At 54.1% G+C, this 27256-nt stretch overlaps 1 protein-coding gene across 3 annotated transcripts in view; it reads left to right on the top strand.

Moving 5' to 3' along the window:
• LOC140429092 (sialic acid-binding Ig-like lectin 15) overlaps positions 1 to 26586 on the top strand; it is a 72271-nt gene extending 45685 nt beyond the window's left edge. For 2 of the 3 annotated variants that reach the window (XM_072515657.1, XM_072515655.1), the window contains exons 3-5: positions 22 to 369; positions 22852 to 22951; positions 25795 to 26586. In XM_072515657.1, coding sequence (XP_072371758.1) covers positions 22 to 369; positions 22852 to 22951; positions 25795 to 25912 — 566 coding nt within the window. In that variant the 3' untranslated portion in view covers positions 25913 to 26586. Of the gene's footprint in view, positions 1 to 21; positions 370 to 22851; positions 22952 to 25790 lie in introns of all 3 variants that reach the window. The other variant, XM_072515656.1, reaches the window with a different exon arrangement.
• Positions 26587 to 27256: the final 670 nt, after the last annotated feature.

Here is a 27256-nt window from a genome sequence, read left to right as displayed (position 1 = left end):
TGTTGTTTGTCCTTTCCTCAGCTGCCAGTGGAAATGACTCGGTGGTGAGTGGCACTGAGGGAGCTTCGGTTACATTGCCCTGTACGTTCATACCCAGTAACTCCCACACCCTGACCACTGTTAGCTGGATGAGGAAGGAGGTCTATCAACACGTGGTCACATTTAGACCCCAGCCAAATGGATTGTGGACAACTGCAAACGGTGGAAATCGATACGAGTTCATCGGGAACCCAAAGGAGGGAGACGCCTCAGTCAGGATAAAGCAGCTAAGTTTGAATGATAACCTCACTTACCTGTGCCTGGTGAAGTACACACACGGCAATCATCAAAGCCTGATCCTGAATGAGACTCGGCTGCAGGTCATGCCGGGTAAGAAATCACTGCTGCGTTCCCAGCGAATCGAGGGTGGACACTGAGGGTGGATGGTGTAGCCGAAAACATTCATCCCCTCTGACTCAATTGCAGCACCCTTGCTGCTGAGTCAGTGGGCCATGGGTTCCAGCCCCACGCCAGGATTTGAGCACAAATTTTATACTCCAGTGTAGTACTGAGGGAGTTGGAATTGCACCTTTTATTAAACTGAGGCCCGGCCTGACCTCCCTGAAGCAAGCAGAAGATCCCATATGTTATGGGCCAGGGTTTAGAGAACCCCAAAGTGTATCATGGAGTTCACCTGACCCACAACTTTTAATAGATTGTGGTGTGGGGAGTACACGGCCCACTCTACAGGTATGGTACAGCAGAAATGGAAAAGTATTTTTTTAAACAAAACAATGTTTATTCTATGAACTCAAGTTCACCTTTCTAAAACAAACTGTGAACATCTTAGCAACCAGTAAATCAAATACCACCCCCCCCAAAAGAATACAAGACTAAGTAATCTGTATGCTGTCCTTTTAACACCCAGAAGACTTAACAAACCTTTAAACAGAAGCACATCAGGGTTGACATTCAATACTGAAAACATTTATAATTCTAATTCACCAAATGATCAAGAGATTGTCCTTCATGGCAGAGAGATCAACAGTACAGCTGCTTTGGCTGACTTCAGCTGCAACCCACTGAAAAACGAAACCAAAAAGTCAGAGACACACCCAAGCTTTTCTCAAAGTGAAACTAAAAAGCAGAACCAGAGATCAGCTCCACCCACACTCTGACATCACTGCAGTAACATGAGCAGCCAAACATTTCTTAAAGTGACATTCTCATGACACATAGTGCTATTTTGAAGAAAAGATATCCCTGATGTCATGGCCAATATTGATGCACACAAACAAATGAATTAGAAGCGGGAGTAGTCCATTCGACCCCTCGAGCCTGCTCCTTCATTCAGTAAGGTCATGGCGATCTGAATTTGGCCATTTCGTCACCTTCCTGCCCACTCTAATAATTTTTAAAATAAATTTAGAGTACCCAATTCATTTTTTCCAATTAAGGGGGTAATTTAGCGTGGCCAGTCCACCTACCCTGCACATCTTTGGGTTGTGGGGGCGAAACCCATGCAAACACGGGAAGAATGTGCAAACTCCACACGGACAGTGACCCGGGGCTGGGATTCGAACCCGGGTCCTCGGCGCCGTGAGACAGCAGTGCTAACCACTGTGCCACCGTGCTGCCCCACTCTAATAACTTTGACCCCCTTGTTAGTCAAGAATCTATCTCAATTTGCCTTAAAAATATTCAATGACCTTGCCTTCACCTCTCTCTGAGGAAGAGAGTTCCACAGACTCACAACTCTCAGAGAAAATAATTATCACCTCCTTTTTAAATGGGAGAGACTTTTGAAAATTTATTTGTGGAATGTGGGCTTCGCTGCCTAGGCCAGCATTTATTTTCCATCCATAATTGCCCTTGAGAAGGTGGTAGCGAGCTGACTTCTTGTGGTGTAGGTCCACCGACAATGTTGTTGGGGAGGGAGTGTCAGGATTTAGACCCAGTGACAGTGAAGGACAGTGGGCGGCTGCCCAAGCTCTTCCTTGGAAAGGGGGCGCTTGCCAGAGCGAGCTCTGGGGGCTCCGCCGTCCCCTGGCGCTGCCAGTCCTGGAGGCCCACTCTCGGCTCGACCAGGGTCTCAATGCTGAGGGCCATGGAGCACAGGGACACGTCTCTGAGAGGGTGGAAGGTGCTGGTGATAGCAGTGACGGGAAGTTGGTTGTCATCTACGGATATGTGCTCCGGAGGTGTCATGGGGTTGCAACAGGGGGCGCGAGTCACCAGCAGGTCCTGGGTTGTGGCGGTAGGGGGGATAGGGGACCCAGATGGACCTGCCTCGCCACCAGGTGATCCTGGAAGGCAGAAAATAAGATGCACGGTTAGATCGCGGGTAGGCACGGTGTGGAGGGGGTGGGGGGGGGTGGGGGGTGACACATGTGCCATAGGGACATCGCAATTCATTGGTGGCTCACTTGCAACTCCAATACCGACCTCCAACTCGGTGACTGCCCACCCTCTAACCCACCAACGTTGTCCAACTCCCTCTGCTCTGCGACGGAGAGGGGCCACAGCCCTCCAATCTTCACTCTCCACCTGCGGCTACGGCCTGCCTTCTCCTGGTGGGGGGGGGGCTATGAGTGTGGGACGGGGTTTGGTGCCAGAGGTGGTGGTGACTCACCCTGGTCGCCCTGAGGAGGCAGTGCAGCTTCTTCCTGCACAGCTGGCCAGTCCTGGTGGTGAGGTCCACGGCATACACGGCCTCTGACACCTGTGCCCAGGCCTGGTTGACATCTGCAGGTGGCAGCCTCTTTCCCACCCTGGGGAACAGGGTGTCCCACCTCCAGCAGTGTGTTGAGCTCCGCATCTGTGAATCTCGCAGCCGCTCGGAGGCACTCTTTCCCAGGGTGGAGGGGTCAGTCACCAGGGTGGCATCTCCTTGGCTGGAATGAGAGGGCGTGGGCAGTGGAGGCTGATCTGCAGCTCCAGCTTGTCAGGCTCTCCAGCGCCAATCCCGATCCCAGCGAATCCGACTCTGACGTCAGTTGGAATTGCACTCTGAAATACCCCCAATGTTTGCCATTGCATCTCTATGAACCTTTCCCTAAATCTAATTTGCCAATTCACTTTATCCAGCCTTGCTTTCGTGCCATCGCAATTGTTTCTATTTAAATGTAAAAACATGGCTGTGTGGAGTTTGCACTTTCTCCCGGTGTCTGCGTGGGTTTCCTCTGGGCGCTCTGTACAAAGCAGTGCAGGTTCGGTGGATTGGCCATGCTAACTTGCCCCTTAGTGTCCAAAGAAGCGCAGGTTAGGTGGGGTTATGGGGTTACAGGGATAGCGTGGCCTAATGGGCATAGTTAGGGTGCTCTTTCCGAGGTTAGTGCAGACTCAGTGGGCTGAATGGCCTCTTTTGCACTGTAGCGATTCTATGCTTCTATAGAACAAAGAACACCACAACACAGGAACAGGCCCTTCAGCCCTCCAAACCTGTACCGGGCATGATACAAACCTTGGCCAAAACCCTCAGCACTTCCTTGTGCCGTATCCCTCCATACCCATCCCATCCATGTATTTGTCGAGATGCCTTTTGAACGCCGTTAATGTATCTCCTTCCACAACCTCCCCTGGCAACGCGTTCCAGGCACTCACCACCCTCTGCGTAAAAAACATGCCTCGCACATCTCCTCTAAACTTTGCTCCACGGACCTTAAACCTATGCCCCCTGTTGACTGACCCCTCCACCCTGGGAAAGAGTGCCTGCCCATCCACTCTATCCATGCCCCTCATAATCTTGTAGACCTCTGTCAGGTCGCCCCTCAACCTCCGTCGTTCTAATGAAAACAGTCCGAGTCTATTCAATCTCTCCGCATAGCTGACACCCTCCAGACCAGGCAACATCCTGGTAAACCTCCTCTGCACCCTCTCCAAAGCCTCCACATCCTTCTTGTAGTGTGGGGACCACAATTGTGCGCAATATTCCAAGTGCGGCCTTTCCAAGGTTCTATACAACTGTAGCATGACTTGCCAGTTCTTATACTTGATGCCCGTCCAATGAAGGCAAGCATTCCGTATACTTTCTTGACCACCTTGTCCACTTGTGTTGCCACCTTCAAAAACCTGTGGACCTGCACTCCCAGATCTCTCTGACTTACTATATTCCTAAGAGTTTTGCCATTTATAGTATATTTCCTCTCTATGTTAGACGTACCAAAATGCATTACCTCACATTCGTCTGGATTAAACTCCATTTGCCATTTCTCTGCCCAAGTCTCCAACTTATCTACATCCTGCTGTATCCCCTGACAATCCTCAACACTATCTGCCACTCCACCAACCTTGGTGTCATCAGTGGGTGGGATTTCCCAGCCGTTCTAGCTGGCGGGATTTTCCGGTCCAGCCAAAAGGCCCCCCCCCCCCCCCCCCCCCGCCCCCCCCCGCCCCACTCTGCCACAGGTCGCCCAGCCGTGGTGGGTGCAAACAATGGGAAGACCCATCGATAGTGGCGGCCCAGAAGATCGCAGCGCTGGCCAATGACAGGCCGCCTCAGTCACCACAAAATATGCCATGAAAGTCCTGGCCTATATAGTCTCAGACCCAATCCTCTCTCCCTCAAACTGAATATGAAATTCAGTCACATATTCCGCAGGACCTCCGACTTTCCCTCTAATATACCTGCTGACAAAATACAAATTTTTTACCCGTCAGTCTGGCCTCAATAAAAGTCGAGATGGATTTGCAGGTACGGTATTAGTTATTTTATTTGGCTTGCAAGCCTGATTCATTTCATAGAGGCATAGGACACATCGAGTCTCCTATACCCCGGAAAGCGAATGAACAAGGAGACAAAGGGATTTCTGCAAATACATTCAAATGGTATCAAGTTTCACATACACGATTCCCATAGGTCATCCTATACCCCTCCTGACCTGGCCATGCATCCTGATTGGCTCACTTCTCATCCCTTCCTCTGGCCCCCTTATTACCCAGCATCCTTTTCTCCTCCTTTGGTGGACACACCTCCTTCTTGCTTTGCCATGTGGTCTGAAATCCTTTGTCTGTGAACTCACCAGAATGAGACTGGCCTATCTCTACATTACAGTAACTAATATCTCTAAAGTAACTATTTTATATCACATTCGTCATTCCCTCCTTTTATCATTCCATGATAACCGAACTATCCAATCCATAGCTACGGTCCCTCATCTAAAAAGATCCGTCACTGCATTTCCAATTCCTGTAGTAGCCCCCCCACCCCCCCTCATCCGCTGCACCCTCATGGATTTTGACAGCCAAGATTTTAGGGGCGTTGATCTGTTCCAGTGCACCCCGCATTCTACCCATCACACATTTAAGGATGGCTGGGCCCACAAAGATGCAGCCGATAGCCACCACTAAATACATGGCCATATTTATCAACCAGTCCTTCCAACCTCCAAATCCCCAGTTACCCCAAGAGCCAAGATCCTGCATTCCGTCCAGGTGATCCCTTATGCGATCCATAAATTTAGTGATGTTAGCGGTTAAGTCTTGAACTCCCATGATACACTTCCCCTGTACTATGGCGCATGCCCCACCCTCACGGGCCAGAAGATAGGCAAGAGCATACCGGTTCTGCATTGCAAACAACCGCAGCTACAAGACGCTCAGAATTCCCCACCCGGCTGAGTGGCCCTGGTTGGATGCGAGAACCTGAGGGTTTTTCCAGTTCTCGCAGAATTCAGCTGAGACTGCCCGGCGTGCTAACTGATTATGCAGCATCCACGCCAAGGGGCAGGAGACTGTGGTAGGGACTAGAGTCCCAATAGCAATTTGGCGGGGAAATGGGGGTGACAAATCATTAGTTGCTCTACCAATTTTTAAAAAAATTTCCGTGTACAGGTGAGCATCACAATCAGTATATCGGTTGCGTAGGGATCCCCCAGTAGCCCAGTTTATCCAGCTTTGGAACGCCCATTCGGGCCGCCTAGCAATGCGGAAAGCCCTAGTCCCAACAGTGATATGAGAGACATTCGCCCAGCCACAAAGGAGCTGGAGGCCGGCGTTCAATGGAACTCAGGTGGTGTTATAACAAATGCATTGGCCAGACGCCTGGGTGATATGATACCTCCTGTCCGTACAGGTGGGAACAGACATGTTATATTCGTTTCCACCTCTACCAGCAAACAGCCGTATCCTTCACTTCTGAAACAATTCTCGTACAACCGGGAATCACTATAGGGAGTGAAGTGGCTAGGTATGTACGCCCTCCACCGTTGCAGCCTATCATACTGTGAGTGGGAATTATCCCGAGGAAGGGGAAGGCAAATAGCCGGTGGTGCTGAACCCGGATCGTAAGGAAGAGTGACTTGCTCGGGCAATGGCTCGGAACGCTGACAATGAACCACCGTTTGGGGAGTGCCCCAAAGCGGTGAAACAGAAAATAACCTAGACACCGCTGCGGGGTTCGGGTAGCAGACAACCCGTCCCTGGCCATACAAGCGGTGGTAAATCTGGTAGAAGAGATTCATACTACCCGGGTTTTCCTCAGTGTGGCCTTTAACTAAATTAAGTGTATCTCCCGATAACCTACGTTCTAGCTGTACTTCCCTTCTCACACGCCCCGTCCTTTCTCTCGTCCCTCTCTCTCTCTCACAATCTCTTCCTACGCTCTCCTGACGGTCTGATGTTACCTTCATCGCACCAATCTTAACACATCCAAAATCAAATTTACATGTACTCCAAAAACAAGGCAATAACCATATAATGTTTCCTTCCCATCGCCGGGACCGGTGCAATTGCTTCATGAGTCCTGCATTTTCCTTGAATTTGGTGACCTTCCATGAGTCGATACTATGTCCTCGTATATGGGGGCAGCGAAGAACATCACCTTTGCATAAATGAAATGTCCTTGTAGATTGGTTGGGGTTACAAATGTAGATAATATTTCCCTTTTCCATGTCCGTCGCCAATAACACTCCAAGCGAGGTGAGGCCGAAGATCACACAGGCGGTACGTAGCCACCCAATCATGCTCCATACCTGTAAAATAGCACTGGGGAAGGGAGGCAGGTTAATCTGTCCAAGAAAATGAGGCCCGTTGTCAGAACTCAACTGAGCTGGTATACTGTACCGGGGAATGATTTCCCGCATCAGAACTTTAACCACAGTAGCAGCTTTATTATCGGTAGTCGGATACGCCTCGACCCATCTGCTGAACCCATCCACAATGACCAAAACATATTTATAACATTGACACCTTTCCAACTCAATGTAATCCATTTGGAGCATCTCAAAGGACCACTGGGCAACGGGGTTTGCCCCATCCCACAAGGGATACCTTTGCCGGTGTTATATTGCTGACAAATCAAACACCGATTACTGATACTCTGGGCCAACCCCTGCATTTCAGGGTGCCACCAAGTGTCCAGCAACAAATCACTAGTCCCTCGAGCCCCACAATGAGTTGCAAAGTGTACACATTCAGTGACCCGTAAAGCCAGTACATCAGACATACAAGTCTGATGTGCTGGCGCGGTCCATAAAGAGGAAACAGAATCATATGTACAACCTAACCGTTTCCACATTTGTTTATCATTCTCAGGAGCGTCCTCCTGTAACCTTATGACGTCTTGGATGGTTGGCATTGGCTTGTCAGAAGCAGACATTTTTATAGTAGATCGTTTAGTCTGACTTAACATTTTAGGCACCATCACTTGCTGAATTTGCACGGCTGTCCGCGCTGCACAATCTGCTTGTTCATTACCAACGTCAACTGGGGTCGGAAGTCTGCGCGGGCATAAGGAGGGCCTGCAGTAGGTCATTAACTAAACCCCGGTGGGATATTTGAACACACATAATCATGTCAGGTTGTTCTGACGAAATATCACTCAAATCGTCCCTTATTGTGGTAGTTTCCTGAAACAAGGCTAAACAGTCGTGGCCAGGTGCGTCGTCATGGGCAGGGGGACCACTAAGAAAACAAGCTGGATTGATAGTGGTACAGTGTTTAAATGTCAGACGTGGATTGCTCAAAAGGTATATCTCATACCTATTCTGACGAGCTGCGGTAAGATGCTGAGTCTGCAGTTGCCTCAGTAGTGCGATGACCGAGTGGGAGCTATACACCGTAATATCCTGTTGGAGAGTGAGAGCATGTAACGGCTGTGCGATGGCATTGATTGAACGTAAATCCTGTACTAATCAGTACTGGTCTGGCTTGGCTGGCTTAGGCACAGCAAGTATGGGGGTGTTACATTCTGATTGGCAAGGGACCAAAATACCCTGTTGCAACAGCTCTCGGATTAATTTGTCCATAGACGGGGCTGCAGTCGAGTGTTAATCGTTTCAGGGACCTCAAAATATTTTATGGCAGTGCCGTCTGGCGTGACTTGAAGTGCGTACTCTATTGGATCTGAATGATCCACTGCCCTCCTTACCATAGGTCCCAGATCCCTGGCATGGTACTGGTCGTGGACCTGACGTGTAATATGAGGGCCTACTGAAGCTGACTGTGGCCATAAATGTGGTGGTATTGTAACAAAATCGGCTGTACCTTCTTTTCCCGTGACTGTGGCTGTAACCTTGACTGGCCATTCGGTCCCAATTAATGGCCGGTATTTGCCCTCCAACTCCCTGTTTTGTCCGGTTCTGTCATAGGCCAGGGTAACGTGATGCAGTGAATGTTCAATGTCTAACGTCCACCACTGGGGTGTGATAGAAATATAGCACTGTTGTCTCATCCTCCATGATTGAACCGTTACCCCTTCGTCTCCGCACTCTAGCTGTAGCTGGAAGATACACAGTAAATCTTGGGCCAACAAGTTACAGTCCAATCCAGTAGTCACTACAAACTGATGATCTGCAGACTTATTCTCGTAAGTGACTGTCACAGGTTCAGAAATAGGATACTCACACACCTGTCCTTGGAACCCCGACAAATGCTGGGTGTGGTCGGATAGTGGTAGTCGAAGTTCTGATTGCAGAGAAGACATGGCTGCTCCAGTGTCGATTACAAATGGGCAGTGTTGATCTCCTGTCTGCAGAGAGATAATAGGTTCCCTGTCCGATTGGAGAGTCCTTATGACTAAATTAGTCAATCCTGTGTTGGGAAAGGGTTTGCCTGGGAGAAGTCAGTGTATCTCGTCTGTCCTCCCCTTGTTGGGTACCCCCTCCTTCTGCTGCCTGTCTTTTAAAGGGGCATTCCTGTTGCCAGTGATCTGCACGGCCGCAATTAAAACATGCATTGCTCCCTCTATATCTGCCCCGACCTCTTCTCCCAGTAGACCAATGGCCCGTCAGAGGGGGCGGCGGTTGTAAAGCTGTTGGTACATACGGTGGGCCATAAAGAGGAGCTGAGGGTCCCTTTGGGTGGGTTTGATATCCTCCCCCTCGCTGATCCACCCACCCAAAGTCACAATATTGGGGCTCCAGCTGGTAAGCCACCATTTCTGCTGCTTGTTGGGGTCGCAGATCATCCTTTTTCATTACATACTCAGTCTTAATCTTTGTAACTGAGCCTCCTTCCTGGCCTACACCCTCCTTCCAATAAAATCTGATGCCCTTGCCATCTGGGAAGGGTCGTTCTCTGTCCAATTCATGTTATTACATTTCACAGCAGTAGCCACGGAAGGTGGTAGGCAATGCATTAACATAGCACAATATTGAGGGGAATTCTGACCATTTTGATATGGCAAGTCGCCTGACTGCCCACGGTAGATTTCATTAAAACGTTCCAGAAATTCCTCTGGCTCTTCAATCTTCTTAGGTTTTAGGTCTAAGATAGCAGAAATATTTATGGGCTTTTGAAATGTGCTATTCAACGCATTCAGGATTTGTGTCCGTCTATCGTTGTCCAACGCATGGGCTTGCTGAAGTGCGGCGTGGCTAGCATAATTCAAGTGATTAAGATGATTGCGGTACTCTGCTGGGGTTAAAACCTGCTGGACTAGGGCCCAGAGGTCCCTAGAATCAGCTTGATAAATTGAGATGGTAGTCCTCAGGGAATCCACGAAAGCAGCAGGAGATTTTTTTTCTATCTGGGATTGTAGCCATAATAGCCATCATCTCACTGGGTGTCCATGGGAAATAAACGTCTATCGTGGGCTGGGCCCTGGCAGTCACTGCGTCAAGGTTTGGTATCTTCCTAATCGGCAACTGTCTCCGAGTCTCACCAGGGGGCACTCTAGCTATTTCCTCTGGTTCTTCCAAGACTTTGACGTCCCTCCCTGTCACTAGAGGGAGTTCTTTCTCTTCAGAATCATCCCTGGCATCTCCCTTTGTTCTCGAAATTTGCAGTTTCCCCTCGGTCTGAAGGGATTTAGGTGGTATGCTTATATGTTTCTGGTTAGGATCAAGCCCTTCTCTCGCTGTCCGAGATCGGGTCCTAGAGCTAACTGGGCTTGTGGAACAGAGCTTCTCTTCCCCTACTGATCGTGAAGATGGTAAATCGGGACCCACGCTATCAACCAAAAGGGCTGGAGTGACTGGCATGATTGGGATCTGGGGAGCAGTGACTGGATATAAATTATTATACTCTGGTGGTTCTGGAATTAGTGCAGACAATGCTACAGGTGCAGTCGAAATCCTTTGCTGACATTTTCAAATTATCAAATTGGTCATTTTCTGTCAATTCAAGGCCAGCCATTGAACTACGTAGCCCATCTTTTGTTTGACCCGGGCCTTTCCTGTCTTTACTTGCGCGTTTTTTTTGAATGCACATCCTTTTTCAAGACCTGTAATGTTTTTTTGTTACCCTGTTCACTAATTGGAATTCCCATTTTAAGGGCATTGTCCTGCCAACTTGATAACATGATCTTATCTCTTTCCTCTTGACAATATTGTCTCCATAATCTAATTAACTCTTTAGCTTTCATACTTTGGCTCTTTCTTTTTTTTAAATTATATATATTTTTTTTATTTGCTTATTTATAACCAATGGCAATTTTTGCTCCTTGGCAAAATGATTGAAAAGGTTCTAACAGTGTTCTTTTAAAACTTAAAATGTTTGAAAATTCAAATTGAATTACTGCAACTTACAAGCTTAGCTCTGATCTCAACTCAGAACTAAATTTACGATTTGCTTAACACAAACTTGTATAACATTTACAACTTAATTAATTCTTTATCTTAATTTTTCTTTTAACAAGTTTTTCTTACATTCTCAAAAATGTTGGCTGCTATCAATGAGGGAGCAGTTAGCTGCGGTGATGTATACCGGAGCAAAGTCAACTGTCATCTCCAGATTTACACTTTTTAAAATGGTGTCAGTGAGTTTCTTTAAGTTTCTATTAATTCACAAATAAAATGAGATAAACATTATTTCGAGTAAGTAAAACATAAGATTCTGGAAATTTCAATCAATTGCTTTCGAAAATAATAACTTTTATCAAAGAGGTGGAGAAACCCACTGGTTTCCTTTAATTAATTTAAAAAGTAACTTTGCTGGAGTTCACTGACTCAAAGGAAAGGTATCCGATTACACTACAGGCTGCTGCTGTTATCTCAAGGCCTGAATGAGAAGCACTGTCTGTCGTCTTTAACTTTGGCTGCTGCTGTTAACCCTTTGAGAGACTTCTGCTTTAACTAACATGCAGCATCCAGTTCTATGGATGTTCTTTGTTTTGAAATTTATCCAAGCAATTCCCCATAACCTCAACTAGTCCTCAGAACTGCATTTTTCGCCACTTCAGTCCAAGGATACAATTTTAGCTTAATCAACTATAGATTTAAAACACTCACACATGGAATTGAATCATCTGTTTTAGATGTCGCATCAACCCATAACCTAACCCAAGCCGAATCAGAACTCACACATGGAGTTGAACCATCTCTTTTAGATGTCACATCAACCCATAACCTAACCCAAGCTGAATCAGAACTCGAGACGATCTTTCCGTACCAACCGCGAGTGACCAGACTAATCAGACGATAAGAAGAGGGGAAAAAGCAATGCGCGGTCATTTTCCAGCTATACATTGTGGGCCCCTTCTTCCCACTCTCCCTGTTCATAATCAGTCTAATTCTGATTTTGCGGTTGGTCAGAACCGTCTTGAGAAATCCCGGGGTTCGGCACCAAATGACAAAATACAAATTTCTTTACCCGTCAGTCTGGCCTCAATAAAAGTCGAGATGGATTTGCAGGTACAGCATTAGTTATTTTATTTGGCTTGCAAGCCTGATTCATTTCATAGAGGCATAGGACACATCGAGTCTCCTACACCCCGGAAAGCGAATGAACAAGGAGACAAAGGGATTTCTGCAAATACATTCAAATGGTATCAAGTTTCACATACACGATTCCCATAGGTCATCCTATACCCCTCCTGACCTGGCCATGCATCCTGATTGGCTCACTTCTCATCCCTTCCTCTGGCCCCCTTATTACCCAGCATCCTTTTCTCCACCTTTGGTGGACACACCTCCTCCTTGCTTTGCCATGCGGTCTGAAATCCTTTGTCTGTGAACTCACCAGAATGAGACTGGCCTATCTCTACATTACAGTAACTAATATCTCTAAAGTAATTATTTTATATCACATTCGTCACTGCAACCATCACATACCGTCCCCTGATCAGTTACGAGCCTCTCCGCCCGGAACCAGACCCTTTATTAACTAAGATAGCCACCCGCCGAGCCCTACTATCAAAGCCCGAGTGAAAGACCTGGCTCACCCAGGCTTCCAGAGCCTAATGTGGCTCTCTACCTGCAAATGGGTATCTTGTAAAAACATCACGTTGGCTCCCAAACTCTTTAAGTGAGAAAACCCTCGCCCTCTTTACAGGTGTCCCACCCCGCTGGCCTCGCACGTTCCAGGTGGCTAGCCTTGTCGGGGGCTTCTCACCTGCCCCGTCACCCTCGAGTCAGCCATTACCCCCGTGATGCAGCAGACCGTCATCACCAGTTCGGAGGCCCCAGGCCCAGCCAAGATGGCCACCTGCCCCACCCAACAGACGAGACAAAGACAATCATAAAAGCAGATTACTGCCGATGCTGGAATCTGAAACCAAAGGGAAAATGCTGGAAAGTCACAGCAGACAAAGAAAATCCCCTGGTCGCTGTTAGCTCTCTACCACCGCCCCCCCCCCCCCCCCCACCCCCGCCCCCCCTCTCCTCCCTCCCCTCCTGAACTCCAGACAGCCTGCCACCTTGCCTAGTCCCCTCCCCCTCCCAAACAAACATTCTAGACTCATCGAGCCTCGCCAACCAGGCCCAACGGGCTGCAGACCCCGCCCCACTCCACTCCCCTTCAGTAGCCTATCCCTTAGTGCTAGCAAGGTGCACCCCCCCGGGTCCCGCCCAAAAATAACAACAAAAGACCAACAACACCATCCCTCTATCCCCCTCCCCACCCATTCCCTTGTCCAAATCCCCGCATCCTGGCCATGCTTCTCTTTGCCTCCAATTACCAGGTCAATCCACCTGCTTTACCATCCCCCATGACCCTGGCCCCAGGTAAAATCCCCCCACTGACCACCAAGGAAAAGAAGAACAAAGACATAAACACAATATATTGCAATATTGACAACCAACTCGTCCCACCGCAATCCCCCCAGCCCTCCTTAAACCATTTCCAGTCCTTTATCCTTGATGAAGACCTCCACCTGCTGTGGCGTGTCAAAGTAGTGACCCTTTGAGTCCATTGTGATCCTCAGTCTCACTGGATCCACCGCCTCGAACTGCACACCCTTGTTGTACAGTACCACCTTCGCCTTTTGAAAATGAAATGAAATGAAAGTAGCTTATTGTCACAAGTCGGCTTCAAAGGAAGTTACTGTGAAAAGCCCCTAGTCGCCACATTCCGGCGCCTGTTCGGGGAGGCCGGTACGGGAATTGAACCGTGCTGCTGGCCTGCCTTGGTCTGCTTTCAAAGCCAGCGATTGGTACCAATGTCCTGATTAGTGAGCACCGTGTGTGCATCCCAGTCGATGTGTCGATTCGTCTTGGCCCACCCCAGGACCCCGCTCCTTCCTCTGAAATCTGAGAAAGCGGACATTCAGCGCCCGTGGTGGCTCATTCGGCCGTGGCTTCTGCCGCAGTGCCCGGTGAGCCCTGCCCAGCTCTGGAGGGGTGAACAATTCCGCCCCCCCCCTCCCCCCCCACCACCAATCAACCCGAGAGAACTTCTCTGCAAAATATTCGGTTGGCCTCGGGCCCTCCACTCCCTCCGGCACACCCACCATTCTGATTCAGGTGCCTCGACCTTAGGGCAGCACGGTAGCACAAGGGGCTAGCACTGTGGCTTCTCAGCGCCAGGGCCCCAGGTTCAATTACCCGCTGGGTCACTGTCTGTGCGGAGTCTGCACGTTCTCCCCGTGTCTGCGTGGGTTTCCTCCGGGTGCTCCGGTTTCCTCCCACAAGTCCCGAAATACATGCAGGTTAGGTGGATTGGCCATGCTAAATTGCCCTTAGTGTCCAAAAAGGTTAGGAGGGGTTATTGGGTTACGGGGCGAGGGTGGAAGTGAGGGCTTAAGTGGGTCGGTGCAGACTCGATGGGCCGAATGGCCTCCTTCTGCACTGTATGTTCTATGATCTATGATCTATATGACCTGCTCTCCAGATCTTCAACATTAGCCTTCAAGCCCTTATTCCTCTCCGTCACGACACCTCGCCCGCTCCCGGGATCTACCCAGCTCGCAACACCTCACCCGCTCCCGGGATCTACCCAACTCGCAACACCTCACCCGCTCCCGGGATCTACCCAGCTCGCAACACCTCACCCGCTCCCGGGATCTACCCAACTCGCAACACCTCGCCCACTCCCGGGATCTACCCAGCTCGCAACACCTCGCCCGCTCCCGGGACCTACCCAGCTCGCAACACCTCGCCCGCTCCCGGGATCTACCCAACTCGCAACACCTCGCCCGCTCTCGGGATCCACCCAGCTCGCAACACCTCACCCGCTACCGGGATCTACCCAACTCGCAATACCTCGCCCGCTCCCGGGATCTACCCAGCTCGCAACACCTCGCCCGCTCACGGGATCTACCCAGCTCGCAACACCTCGCCCGCTCCCGGGACCTACCCAGCTCGCAACACCTCGTCCGCTCCCGGGATCTACCCAGCTCGCAACACCTCGCCCGCTCCCGGGATCTACCCAGCTCGCAACACCTCGCCCGCTCCCGGGACCTACCCAGCTCGCAACACCTCGCCCGCTCCCGGGACCTACCCAGCTCGCAACACCTTGCCCGCTCCCGGGATCTACCCAGCTCGCAACACCTCGCCCGCTCCCGGGACCTACCCAGCTCGCAACACCTCACCCGCTCCCAGGATCTACCCAACTCGCAACACCTCGCCCGCTCCCAGGATCTACCCAGCTCGCAACACCTCACCCGCTCCCGGGATCTACCCAACTCGCAACACCTCGCCCGCTCCCGGGATCTACCCAGCTCGCAACACCTCGCCCGCTCCCGGGATCTACCCAGCTCGCAACACCTCGCCCGCTCCCGGGACCTACCCAGCTCGCAACACCTCGCCCGCTCCCGGGATCTACCCAACTCGCAACACCTCGCCCGCTCTCGGGATCTACCCAGCTCGCAACACCTCACCCGCTCCCGGGATCTACCCAACTCGCAACACCTCGCCCGCTCCCGGGATCTACCCAGCTCGCAACACCTCGCCCGCTCCCGGGATCTACCCAGCTCGCAACACCTCGCCCGCTCCCGGGACCTACCCAGCTCGCAACACCTCGCCCGCTCCCGGGATCTACCCAGCTCGCAACACCCCGCCCACTCCCGGGATCTACCCAGCTCGCAACACCTCACCCGCTCCCGGGATCTACCCAGCACGCAACACCTCGCCCGCTCCCGGGATCTACCCAGCTCGCAACACCTCGCCAGCTCCCGGGATCTACCCAGCTCGCAACACCTCACCCGCTCCCGGGATCTACCCAGCTCGCAACACCTCGCCCGCTCCCGGGATCTACCCAGCTCGCAACACCTCGCCTGCTCCCGGGATCTACCCAGCTCGCAACACCTCGCCCGCTCCCGGGATCTACCCAGCTCGCAACACCTCGCCCGCTCCCGGGATCTACCCAGCTCGCAACACCTCGCCCGCTCCCGGGATCTACCCAGCTCGCAACACCTCACCCGCTCCCGGGATCTACCCAGCTCGCAACACCCCGCCCACTCCCTGGATCTACCCAGCTCGCAACACCTCACCCGCTCCCGGGATCTACCCAACTCGCAACACCTCGCCCGCTCCCGGGATCTACCCAGCTCGCAACACCTCGCCCGCTCCCGGGACCTACCCAGCTCGCAACACCTCGCCCGCTCCCGGGATCTACCCAACTCGCAACACCTCGCCCGCTCTCGGGATCTACCCAGCTCGCAACACCTCACCCGCTCCCGGGATCTACCCAACTCGCAACACCTCGCCCGCTCCCGGGATCTACCCAGCTCGCAACACCTCGCCCGCTCCCGGGATCTACCCAGCTCGCAACACCTCGCCCGCTCCCGGGATCTACCCAGCTCGCAACACCTCGCCCGCTCACGGGATCTACCCAGCTCGCAACACCTCGCCCACTCCCGGGACCTACCCAGCTCGCAACACCTCGCCCGCTCCCGGGACCTACCCAGCTCGCAACACCTCGCCCGCTCCCGGGATCTACCCAGCTCGCAACACCTCGCCCGCTCCCGGGACCTACCCAGCTCGCAACACCTCACCCGCTCCTGGGATCTACCCAACTCGCAACACCTCGCCCGCTCCCAGGATCTACCCAGCTCGCAACACCTCACCCGCTACCGGGATCTACCCAACTCGCAACACCTCGCCCGCTCCCGGGATCTACCCAGCTCGCAACACCTCGCCCGCTCCCGGGATCTACCCAGCTCGCAACACCTCGCCCGCTCCCGGGACCTACCCAGCTCGCAACACCTCGCCCGCTCCCGGGATCTACCCAACTCGCAACACCTCGCCCGCTCTCGGGATCTACCCAGCTCGCAACACCTCACCCGCTCCCGGGATCTACCCAACTCGCAACACCTCGCCCGCTCCCGGGATCTACCCAGCTCGCAACACCTCGCCCGCTCCCGGGATCTACCCAGCTCGCAACACCTCGCCCGCTCCCGGGACCTACCCAGCTCGCAACACCTCGCCCGCTCCCGGGATCTACCCAGCTCGCAACACCCCGCCCACTCCCGGGATCTACCCAGCACGCAACACCTCGCCCGCTCCCGGGATCTACCCAGCTCGCAACACCTCGCCCGCTCCCGGGATCTACCCAGCTCGCAACACCTCACCCGCTCCCGGGATCTACCCAGCACGCAACACCTCACCCGCTCCCGGGATCTACCCAGCTCGCAACACCTCGCCCGCTCCCGGGATCTACCCAGCTCGCAACACCTCACCCGCTCCCGGGATCTACCCAACTCGCAACACCTCGCCCGCTCCCGGGATCTACCCAGCTCGCAACACCTCGCCCGCTCCCGGGATCTACCCAGCTCGCAACACCTCGCCCGCTCACGGGATCTACCCAGCTCGCAACACCTCGCCTGCTCCCGGGATCTACCCAGCTCGCAACACCTCGCCCGCTCCCGGGATCTACCCAGCTCGCAACACCTCGCCCGCTCCCGGGATCTACCCAGCTCGCAACACCTCGCCCGCTCCCGGGATCTACCCAGCTCGCAACACCTCACCCGCTCCCGGGACCTACCCAGCTCGCAACACCTCGCCGCTCCCGGGATATACCCAGCTCGCAACACCTCGCCCGCTCTCGGGATCTACCCAGCTCGCAACACCTCGCCCGCTCTCGGGATCTACCCAGCTCGCAACACCTCGCCCGGTCCCGGGATCTACCCAGCTCGCAACACCTCGCCCGCTCCCGGGATCTACCCAGCTCGCAACACCCCGCCCACTCCCGGGATCTACCCAGCACGCAACACCTCGCCCGCTCCCGGGATCTACCCAGCTCGCAACACCTCGCCCGCTCCTGGGATCTACCCAGCTCGCAACACCTCGCCCGCTCCCGGGGTCTACCCAGCTCGCAACACCTCGCCCGCTCCCGGGATCTACCCAGCTCGCAACACCTCACCCGCTCCCGGGATTTACCCAACTCGCAACACCTCGCCCGCTCCCGAGATCTACCCAGCTCGCAACACCTCGCCCGCTCTCGGGATCTACCCAGCTCGCAACACCTCGCCCGCTCTCGGGATCTACCCAGCTCGCAACACCTCGCCCGCTCCCGGGATCTACCCAGCTCGCAACACCTCGCCCGCTCCCGGGGTCTACCCAGCTCGCAACACCTCGCCCGCTCCCGGGATCTACCCAGCTTGCAACACCTCACCCGCTCCCGGGATCTACCCAACTCGCAACACCTCGCCCGCTCCCGGGATCTACCCAGCTCGCAACACCTCGCCCGCTCCCGGGATCTACCCAGCTCGCAACACCTCACCCGCTCCCGGGATCTACCCAGCTCGCAACACCTCACCCGCTCCCGGGATCTACCCAGCTTGCAACTCCTCGCCCGCTCCCGGGATCTACCCAGCTCGCAACACCTCGCCCGCTCCCGGGATCTACCCAGCTCGCAACACCTCGCCCGCTCACGGGATCTACCCAGCTCGCAACACCTCACCCGCTCCCGGGATCTACCCAGCTCGCAACACCTCGCCCGCTCCCGGGATCTACCCAGCTCGCAACACCTCGCCCGCTCCCGGGATCTACCCAGCTCGCTACACCTCACCCGCTCTCGGGATCTACCCAGCTCGCAACACCTCGCCCGCTCCCGGGATCTACCCAGCTTGCAACTCCTCGCCCGCTCCCGGGATCTACCCAGCTCGCAACACCTCGCCCGCTCCCGGGATCTACCCAGCTCGCAACACCTCGCCCGCTCCCGGGATCTACCCAGCTCGCAACACCTCGCCCGCTCACGGGATCTACCCAGCTCGCAACACCTCACCCGCTCCCGGGATCTACCCAGCTCGCAACACCTCACCCGCTCCCGGGATCTACCCAGCTTGCAACACATCACCCGCTCCCGGGATCTACCCAGCTCGCAACACCTCGCCCGCTCCCGGGATCTACCCAGCACGCAACACATCACCCGCTCCCGGGATCTACCCAGCTGGCAACACCTCGCCCGCTCCTGGGATCTACCCAGCTCGCAACACCTCGCCCGCTCCCGGGATCTACCCAGCTCGCAACACCTCACCCGCTCCCGGGATCTACCCAGCTCGCAACACCTCGCCCGCTCCCGGGATCTACCCAGCTCGCTACACCTCACCCGCTCTCGGGATCTACCCAGCTCGCAACACCTCGCCCGCTCCCGGGATCTACCCAGCTTGCAACTCCTCGCCCGCTCCCGGGATCTACCCAGCTCGCAACACCTCGCCCGCTCCCGGGATCTACCCAGCTCGCAACACCTCGCCCGCTCCCGGGATCTACCCAGCTCGCAACACCTCGCCCGCTCACGGGATCTACCCAGCTCGCAACACCTCACCCGCTCCCGGGATCTACCCAGCTCGCAACACCTCACCCGCTCCCGGGATCTACCCAGCTTGCAACACATCACCCGCTCCCGGGATCTACCCAGCTCGCAACACCTCGCCCGCTCCCGGGATCTACCCAGCACGCAACACATCACCCGCTCCCGGGATCTACCCAGCTCGCAACACCTCGCCCGCTCCTGGGATCTACCCAGCACGCAACACCTCGCCCGCTCCCGGGATCTACCCAGCTCGCAACACCTCACCCGCTCCCGGGATCTACCCAACTCGCAACACATCACCCGCTCCCGGGATCTACCCAGCTCGCAACACCTCGCCCGCTCCCGGGATCTACCCAGCTCGCAACACCTCGCCCGCTCCCGGGATCTACCCAGCTCGCAACACCTCGCCCGCTCCCAGGATCTACCCAGCACGCAACACCTCACCCGCTCCCGGGATCTACCCAGCTCGCAACACCTCACCCGCTCCCGGGATCTACCCAGCTCGCAACACCTCGCCCGCTCCCGGGATCTACCCAACTCGCAACACCTCGCCCGCTCCCGGGATCTACCCAGCTCGCAACACCTCGCCCGCTCCCGGGATCTACCCAGCACACAACACCTCGCCCGCTCCCGGGATCTACCCAGCTCGCAACACCTCACCCGCTCCCGGGATCTACCCAGCACGCAACACCTCGCCCGCTCCCGGGATCTACCCAGCTCGCAACACCTCGCCCGCTCCCGGAATCTACCCAGCTCGCAACACCTCACCCGCTCCCGGGATCTACCCAGCACGCAACACCTCACCCGCTCCCGGGATCTACCCAGCACGCAGCACCTCGCCCTCTCCAGGGATCTACCCAGCTCGCTACATCTCACCCGCTCCTGGGATCTACCCACCTTGCAACACCTCGCCCGCTCCCGGGATCTACCCAGCTTGCAACACCTCGCCCGCTCCCGGGATCTACCCAGCTCGCAACACATCACCCGCTCCCGGGATCTACCCAGCTCGCAACACCTCGCCCGCTCCCAGGATCTACCCAGCTCGCAACACCCCGCCCGCTCCCGGGATCTACCCAGCTCGCAACACCTCGCCTGCTCCCGGGATCTACCCAGCTCGCAACACATCGCCGTTCTCGGGATCTACCCAGCTTGCAACACCTCACCCGCTCCCGGGATCTACCCAGCTCGTAACACCTCACCCGCTCCCGGAATCTACCCAGCACGCAACACCTCGCCCGCTCCTGGGATCTACCCAGCTCGCAACACATCGCCGTTCTCGGGATCTACCCAGCTCGCAACACCTCGCCCGTTCCCGGGATCTACCCAGCACGCAACACCTCGCCCGCTCCTGGGATCTACCCAGCTCGCAACACCTCGCCCGCTCCCGGAATCTACCCAGCACGCAACACCTCGCCCGCTCCCGGGATCTACCCAACTCGCAACACCTCGCCCGCTCCCGGAATCTACCCAGCACGCAACACCTCGCCCGCTCCCGGGATCTACCCAACTCGCAACACCTCACCCGCTCCCGGGATCTACCCAGCTCGCAACACCTCGCCCGCTCCCGGGTTCTACCCAGCTCGCAACACCTCGCCCGCTCTCGGGATCTACCCAGCTCGCAACACCTCGCCGTTCCCGGGATCTACCCAGCTCGCAACACCTTGCCCGCTCCCGGGATCTACCCAGCTCGCAACACCTCGCCCGCTCCCGGGATCTACCCAGCTCGCAACACCTCGCCCGCTCCCGGGATCTACCCAGCTCGCAACACCTCACCCGCTCCCGGGATCTACCCAGCTCGCAACACCTCGCCCGCTTCCGGGATCTACTCAACTCGCAACACCTCGCCCGCTCCTGGGATCTACCCAGCTTGCAACACCTCGCCCGCTCCCGGGATCTACCCAGCTCGCAACACCTCGCCCGCTCCCGGGTTCTACCCAGCTCGCTACATCTCGCCCGCTCCTGGGATCTACCCAGCTCGCAACATCTCGCCCGCTCCTGGGATCTACCCAGCTTGCAACACCTCGCCCGCTCCCGGGATCTACCCAGCACGCAACACCTCACCCGCTCCCGGGATCTACCCAGCTCGCAACACCTCGCCCGCTCCCGGGATCTTCCCAGCTCGCAACACCTCGCCCGCTCCCGGGATCTACCCAGCTCGCAACACCTCGCCCGCTCCCGGGTTCTACCCAGCTCGCTACATCTCGCCCGCTCCTGGGATCTACCCAGCTCGCAACATCTCGCCCGCTCCTGGGATCTACCCAGCTTGCAACACCTCGCCCGCTCCCGGGATCTACCCAGCACGCAACACCTCACCCGCTCCCGGGATCTACCCAGCTCGCAACACCTCGCCCGCTCCCGGGATCTACCCAGCTCGCAACACCTCGCCTGCTCCCGGGATCTACCATGCTCGCAACACCTCGCCCGCTCCCGGGTTCTACCCAGCTCGTAACACCTCGCCCGCTCCTGGGATCTACCCAGCTCGCAACACCTCGCCCGCTTCCGGGATCTACACAGCTCGCAACACGTTGCCCGCTCCCGGGATCTACCCAGCTCGCAACACCTCGCCCTCTCCAGGGATCTACCCAGCTCGCAACACCTCGCCCGCTTCCGGGATCTACACAGCTCGCAACACGTTGCCCGCTCCCGGGATCTACCCAGCTCGCAACACCTCGCCCTCTCCCGGGATGAACCAAGCTCGCAACGCCTCGCGAGATCCAAGGTGATTTCGCGAGATGTTCCTGAGTCCCGCCCATTTTGGGCATGTCAGTGATTCTCACTCTCATGTGCACAGTCATGAGGTACCTGAGGCTTTGAGTTTGAACCCCTTCACCTCAGAGACTTCGGGTCCCCACAAATGAGGACCAGACGGAACGGCACTTGCGAGGGTCTCCCAGGAGATTGGAGGCCCCCAGCTACATGCCCTTTGGGCAGGTTGGTAGCCTGGCACCCTGCCTCGGCCACTTTGGTGCCAAGGTGCCCAAGTCGCTCTGCCAGCTGGCATGGACACTGCCAGGTTGGCACTGTCAAGGTGACACGCTAGCATTTTTTGCACCCGCGCGATCGGGCTGGGGGTGACCTGCATGTGTGTCAGGGGTGCGGGGGCGGGCATACCGTCGTGTGTTCGGGCTGGGGCGGGTTGGGGGTAGGGGGGGGTGGGGTGGGGGTGGGGGGGGGGGGAGGTTGGGGATCAGTTCAGGGGCCTCCGAAATCGGGGCACCATTTAAAGATTGCGCCCAGATCTCTCACTGCACTGGGGAGTTCCAGCCAGCGGAGTTTCCCACTGTACAAAACAGGGCTGCGTGTGGCCTCGACTGCACATTCCTCGTTCAGACCCCTTACACACCATGAGTCGCATTGAATAGTCATGTGTTTCTTGGCACTGCGAGCGCCGGGAAACGCGTCTAAACGCGCTCCCCAGGGGAACTTTGTTCCCATTTGGGTGAATCCAGCCCTGTGATTATTGTCTGTATAATTGTTCTCTCACCTTTTGTCTCTGATTTGATCTCTTTCTTTTCTGTTCAGCTGCACAGCCCTTCCCCGTTGTGATACTGTGCATTCCAATTGGACTGAAACTCCTTCCCCTTCTCGTGATGTGGATCATTTTATTGAGGGACAAAATCAGGTATGGAATTTTTACTGGGAGACACTTGCCTTTGCAAAGCTCGCTTCACAGGTGAACCTTGGTCAGTGTGTCTTGGCAGGAGATTTGAACAGAGGTGCCACTCTGATTGAGCCGCACAGTGTGTGTCCAGCAGGGGTCACTGGATACCAACGGGAGCAGGCACCCTGCTCAATGTTTAGTCTCCCTATCCCTGTAGCAGTTACACCAGTTGGAGGGCTCCTACTGCAGCCCAGCTGGGATTAGCTCAGACAGAGGATGGAAACCCGGCCCCTTCCTGGTCTGCACGATTCAGCTCCTCACAGCATGAACCTGCTGAGGTGTCCCAGACCTGATTTAAACCCCCAGGCCACCTCCATTCACAATGATGGTGCGTTGCAGTTTACACAGGGAGTCTGTGTCGCCGTGACATTAATGTTTACATGCATGTGGTAACCTGCACTTGTGGACAGCGATGGCGGAGGCTCCGATTTCCGATCTCCGATCTCCCCCCCCTACTTACTGCCTGTCATTGGCGTGTGTTGGAAGGATTTAATAATCAACCTGTTTGGCCGTGTTGTCAAAGTCAATATTTTCGCTTCTGTGGTAGAGAAATTCAACACACTCGTTGAGACAGAATAACAAGCTTTATTGTCGAAAACAACTGCATGCAGTAATGGCTGAAACTTGAAGTAAGAGGGCAGTCAACAAAACTGCTCAGTCTTTCACAAGTTCTGCGCTTTCGCGGAGAATTAGCTCAATATTTATACATTATCTTTATCAAGATTATGGGACAACAGTATAGTCAGGAGTTTGATCGGAAATACAAACGGAAGCAAAGACCAGACCATGTTTGGCCATATCACTCATACCATTATTTAGTCCTCGGAGGGAACATTGAAAGGTCGGAATAGACTTGTTTCTTCCTGAACTTATCTTTGTTTTAAATTCCTACGGCCCTGGGTTATGACGGGTTAGTTTTATCGGGAGTTGCCGAGGTCCGGTGTTTTGGAATGGCTCGACCTTCGCTGATTTTTTCAGACTTCAAGTTATGCAGAGTTGGCCTACGGCCAGACTAGTCTGAAGATGGTTAGGGCAGCATTCTTTACCTGGGCCTGGGGAGCGGGAATGAGTAGTTTCAGTCTTTCTGGTATTGTCTCAAACCTTTTGACCAGCCTTCCCATTGACCAGTTTCCCATCATGCCATTACTTAATTCGTACCAGATCACAGTGTTATGAACACATCTTACGTGGCCACCAAGTCCTGGGGTGGGACTGGTAAAGGAAATCCTGGCTCAGAGGCAGAGATGGTAACCATTCCGCCACAAGATCGTTCCACATTCGCTGGAGTCTACTTTCATCTGTAGGATATCTGCAGGAGATATTAGATTTAAATATGATTTAGTTCTATTTGATTCCAGTGCTGGGTCCCTCGATGCACAGTGACAGCCGTGTGTACCATCGACAAGATGCGCTGCAGGAACTCACTAAGGTTCCTTAGCCAGCACCTTCCAAACCCACAGCCACTCCCATCTAGAAGGACAAGAGCAGCAGATACCTGGGAGCCCCACCGCCTGGAGGTTCCCCTCCAAGTCACTCACCACCCTGACTTGGAAATATATCGGCCGTTCCTTCACTGTCACTGGGACAAACTCCTGGAACTCCCTCCCTAACAGCACAGTGGGTGTACCTACACCACAAGGACTGCAGCGGTTCAAGAAGGCAGCTCACCCCCACCTTCTGAAGGGCAACGAGGGATGGGCAACTCATGCTGGCCGAGCCAGTGAAGCCAACATCCCATAATTAATTTTAAATGAATAAATATTGACAATCAGATTCCTGGAAATTTACCAATCTAAGGTTTTTTTCCCATTTATTATAGAATAACTAACCACTCCACAGAGCAGTGGGGAAAAGAATTGCACTCTGGGTAGTGTGGCAATGAGGCTTTCACAGTCTCGTGAAGTCTTGCTGTTCCCTCTAACCAAGCTTTTGCTCACCTGTCCTAATATCTCCTGTGTCAGGTTTTGTCTGTTATGGTCGTGGGATGTTTTCCTACATTGAAGGTGCTATTATATAAACACAAGTTTTTGTTATTCGTGCCAAAAACCGAGGTAGAAAATCCTCCCTTTTGGGCTGTGTTCTCCTGTCCTACAGGCAGCGGACGGGCTTGGAGGTGGTGGGGGGCTGGGTGTGAGGGGAAACTGCCTGAGGACATCTTCCCACCACATTCCCGCCACGAGGGAACGTTTCCCAGGGATGGCCTGGGAAGCTGATCCATCGACAGGTGCCTGGAGGCAATTAGAGGCGAATGCTCGGGCTTGTTGGGATTTTGCCTGTGACGGAACAGATGCCCACCACTCGTGGAGGCTGCCAGCTCAGTGGAGGTGGTCTCACTCTGGCAATCTGGAGGATCCATCGGAACCGGGGATCTGTGCCCGGTGAAGGCCCACCGGCCTAGTCCCAGCATCCTCGTGACTGAGCAGCACTCACTTGTCCAAGGCTCCAGATCTGCCAACTCTCTGACTGGCCCGGGTACATTGACAGCCAGCATGGTGTCCTTAATCAGACAACGAATGCAGAGGCAGCCCAGTTAGGATGCTGCCTTCTGGATGTTTGCTCAGCCCATCTGTCTCCTGGCGAGTGAGAATTCAGGATCCTATTTGGTATTGGGGAACAGAAGACCATTCGAAAATCCTGCCCACTCGGTTAATATTTAACACAAGTACCAATAATTAGAACTGTTTTTGAATGTGTGAGGAATCCTATTGAAACAGGTGCTGGTTGTATCTGGAGGTGTTGAAAATGTTCTTATCTTACTGTTAATTTGGCTCATTTTAATTGATCTTATCTTTATTCCCAGAAAGGATCAGGACCGACACATCGCAGGAAGGGGAGAACCCAAATGTACAAACTGCAATACAAACCTATCCCACTCACCCCGCACAGAATCTCACCCAGCAGTTTAAGCTGGGCTTGCTTTAATCATCCTTCACTGTGAGATCCTCGGTTCTGAGTGCAAAATTCTTCCTGTTAATCTGCTATTCGGCAAGGTTCTACATCCACTGTGGTGATCTTATAGGCTTGGTGGGACTGTGTACACCTGTGATTGTGAATCAACACGGTAGCACAGTAGTTAGCATAGTTGCTTCACAGTTCAAGGGTCCCAGGTTCGATTCCCGGCTTGGGTCACTGTCTGTGCGGAGTCTGCATGTTCTCCCTGTGACTGCGTGGGTATCCCCACAGGGAGAAGGGGCTGGCTTAGCACAGTGGTAAAACCAGCTGTGGATTGACTGTTTGACACTAACATATTCAGTCCAAATCCTCAGAATGGTATGTGAATTTGAGCTTGCTCAGTAAAGGTCTGCATAAACGCTCCGGCTTGCTCTATCAGGTACTAGTAGGAGAGCTCATGTGGCAGAGGTGACTGTGAGTGGGACAGGTTGGAACCGCCAATTATTCCAGGTGCTTTGCTCGGGGGACTGGCTGCTGTTCCCAACTCCTCGGCTGAGTGGAGAGATACTGCTGGAGGTCAGTCAGCTTTCAATAACCCATCCCAGAGTGAACCTCTGCTTTTAATTGTCAGTCTATCAAAGTTGCCTGATGGAGCTGCAATGATTGTAAACCATGCAACCAATAAACGATTGTTTGTGTCTGAACATTGACTCCTCTTTGGCATCACACCACCCTGCGGAATCGGATCAGGCCATTCCGCCCATCGTCTCTGTGTCAGCTCTATGAAAGAGTTATCCAATTTATCTTATTCCTGTGTTTTCTCCTTATTGCCCTGAAAAATCTTCCCTTTCAAGCAGTTATCCAATTTCAGGCAGTGCATTCCAGATCATAACTCGCACCGTAAAAGATGTCCACTCTTCCCTCAGGTCGGGCAGCATCTGTGGAGTAAAGAACAGGAGTTTTCATTACTATTGAATCTTTCAGACTACACATTCTGGACATCATCACTCACTGTTTGAAACATGTTTCCTTCAGTTGCCCCGTGTTCTCTTTATCTTTACCCTGTGTCCTCCGGTTATCCAATCTCTCTGGCAGCAGACACTTAATAAATAACCTCAGGATGTGGGTTTCCGTGGTAAAAAGGGCATTTATAATAATAATCTTTATTAGTGTCACAAGTAAGCTTACACGAACACTGCAATGAAGTTACTGTGAAAATCCCCTAGTCGCCACAATCCGGCGCCTGCGCGGACTCCCGTCCGGAAGTGCGGGGCCCCGTATCCGCAGCCAGAGCTGCGAGGACCACTCCGGGGCCCTGCAAGCTGCGTGCAGATGGGAGAATCACTCAGCACTTTCTTCACCATCTGCCGCAGG

This window comes from Scyliorhinus torazame, chromosome 9, assembly GCF_047496885.1.
Source record: "Scyliorhinus torazame isolate Kashiwa2021f chromosome 9, sScyTor2.1, whole genome shotgun sequence".
Lineage (NCBI taxonomy): Eukaryota > Metazoa > Chordata > Chondrichthyes > Carcharhiniformes > Scyliorhinidae > Scyliorhinus > Scyliorhinus torazame.
The sequence above is the reverse complement of the archived record's forward strand: the minus strand, read 5'-3'. Positions and strand labels throughout refer to the sequence as shown.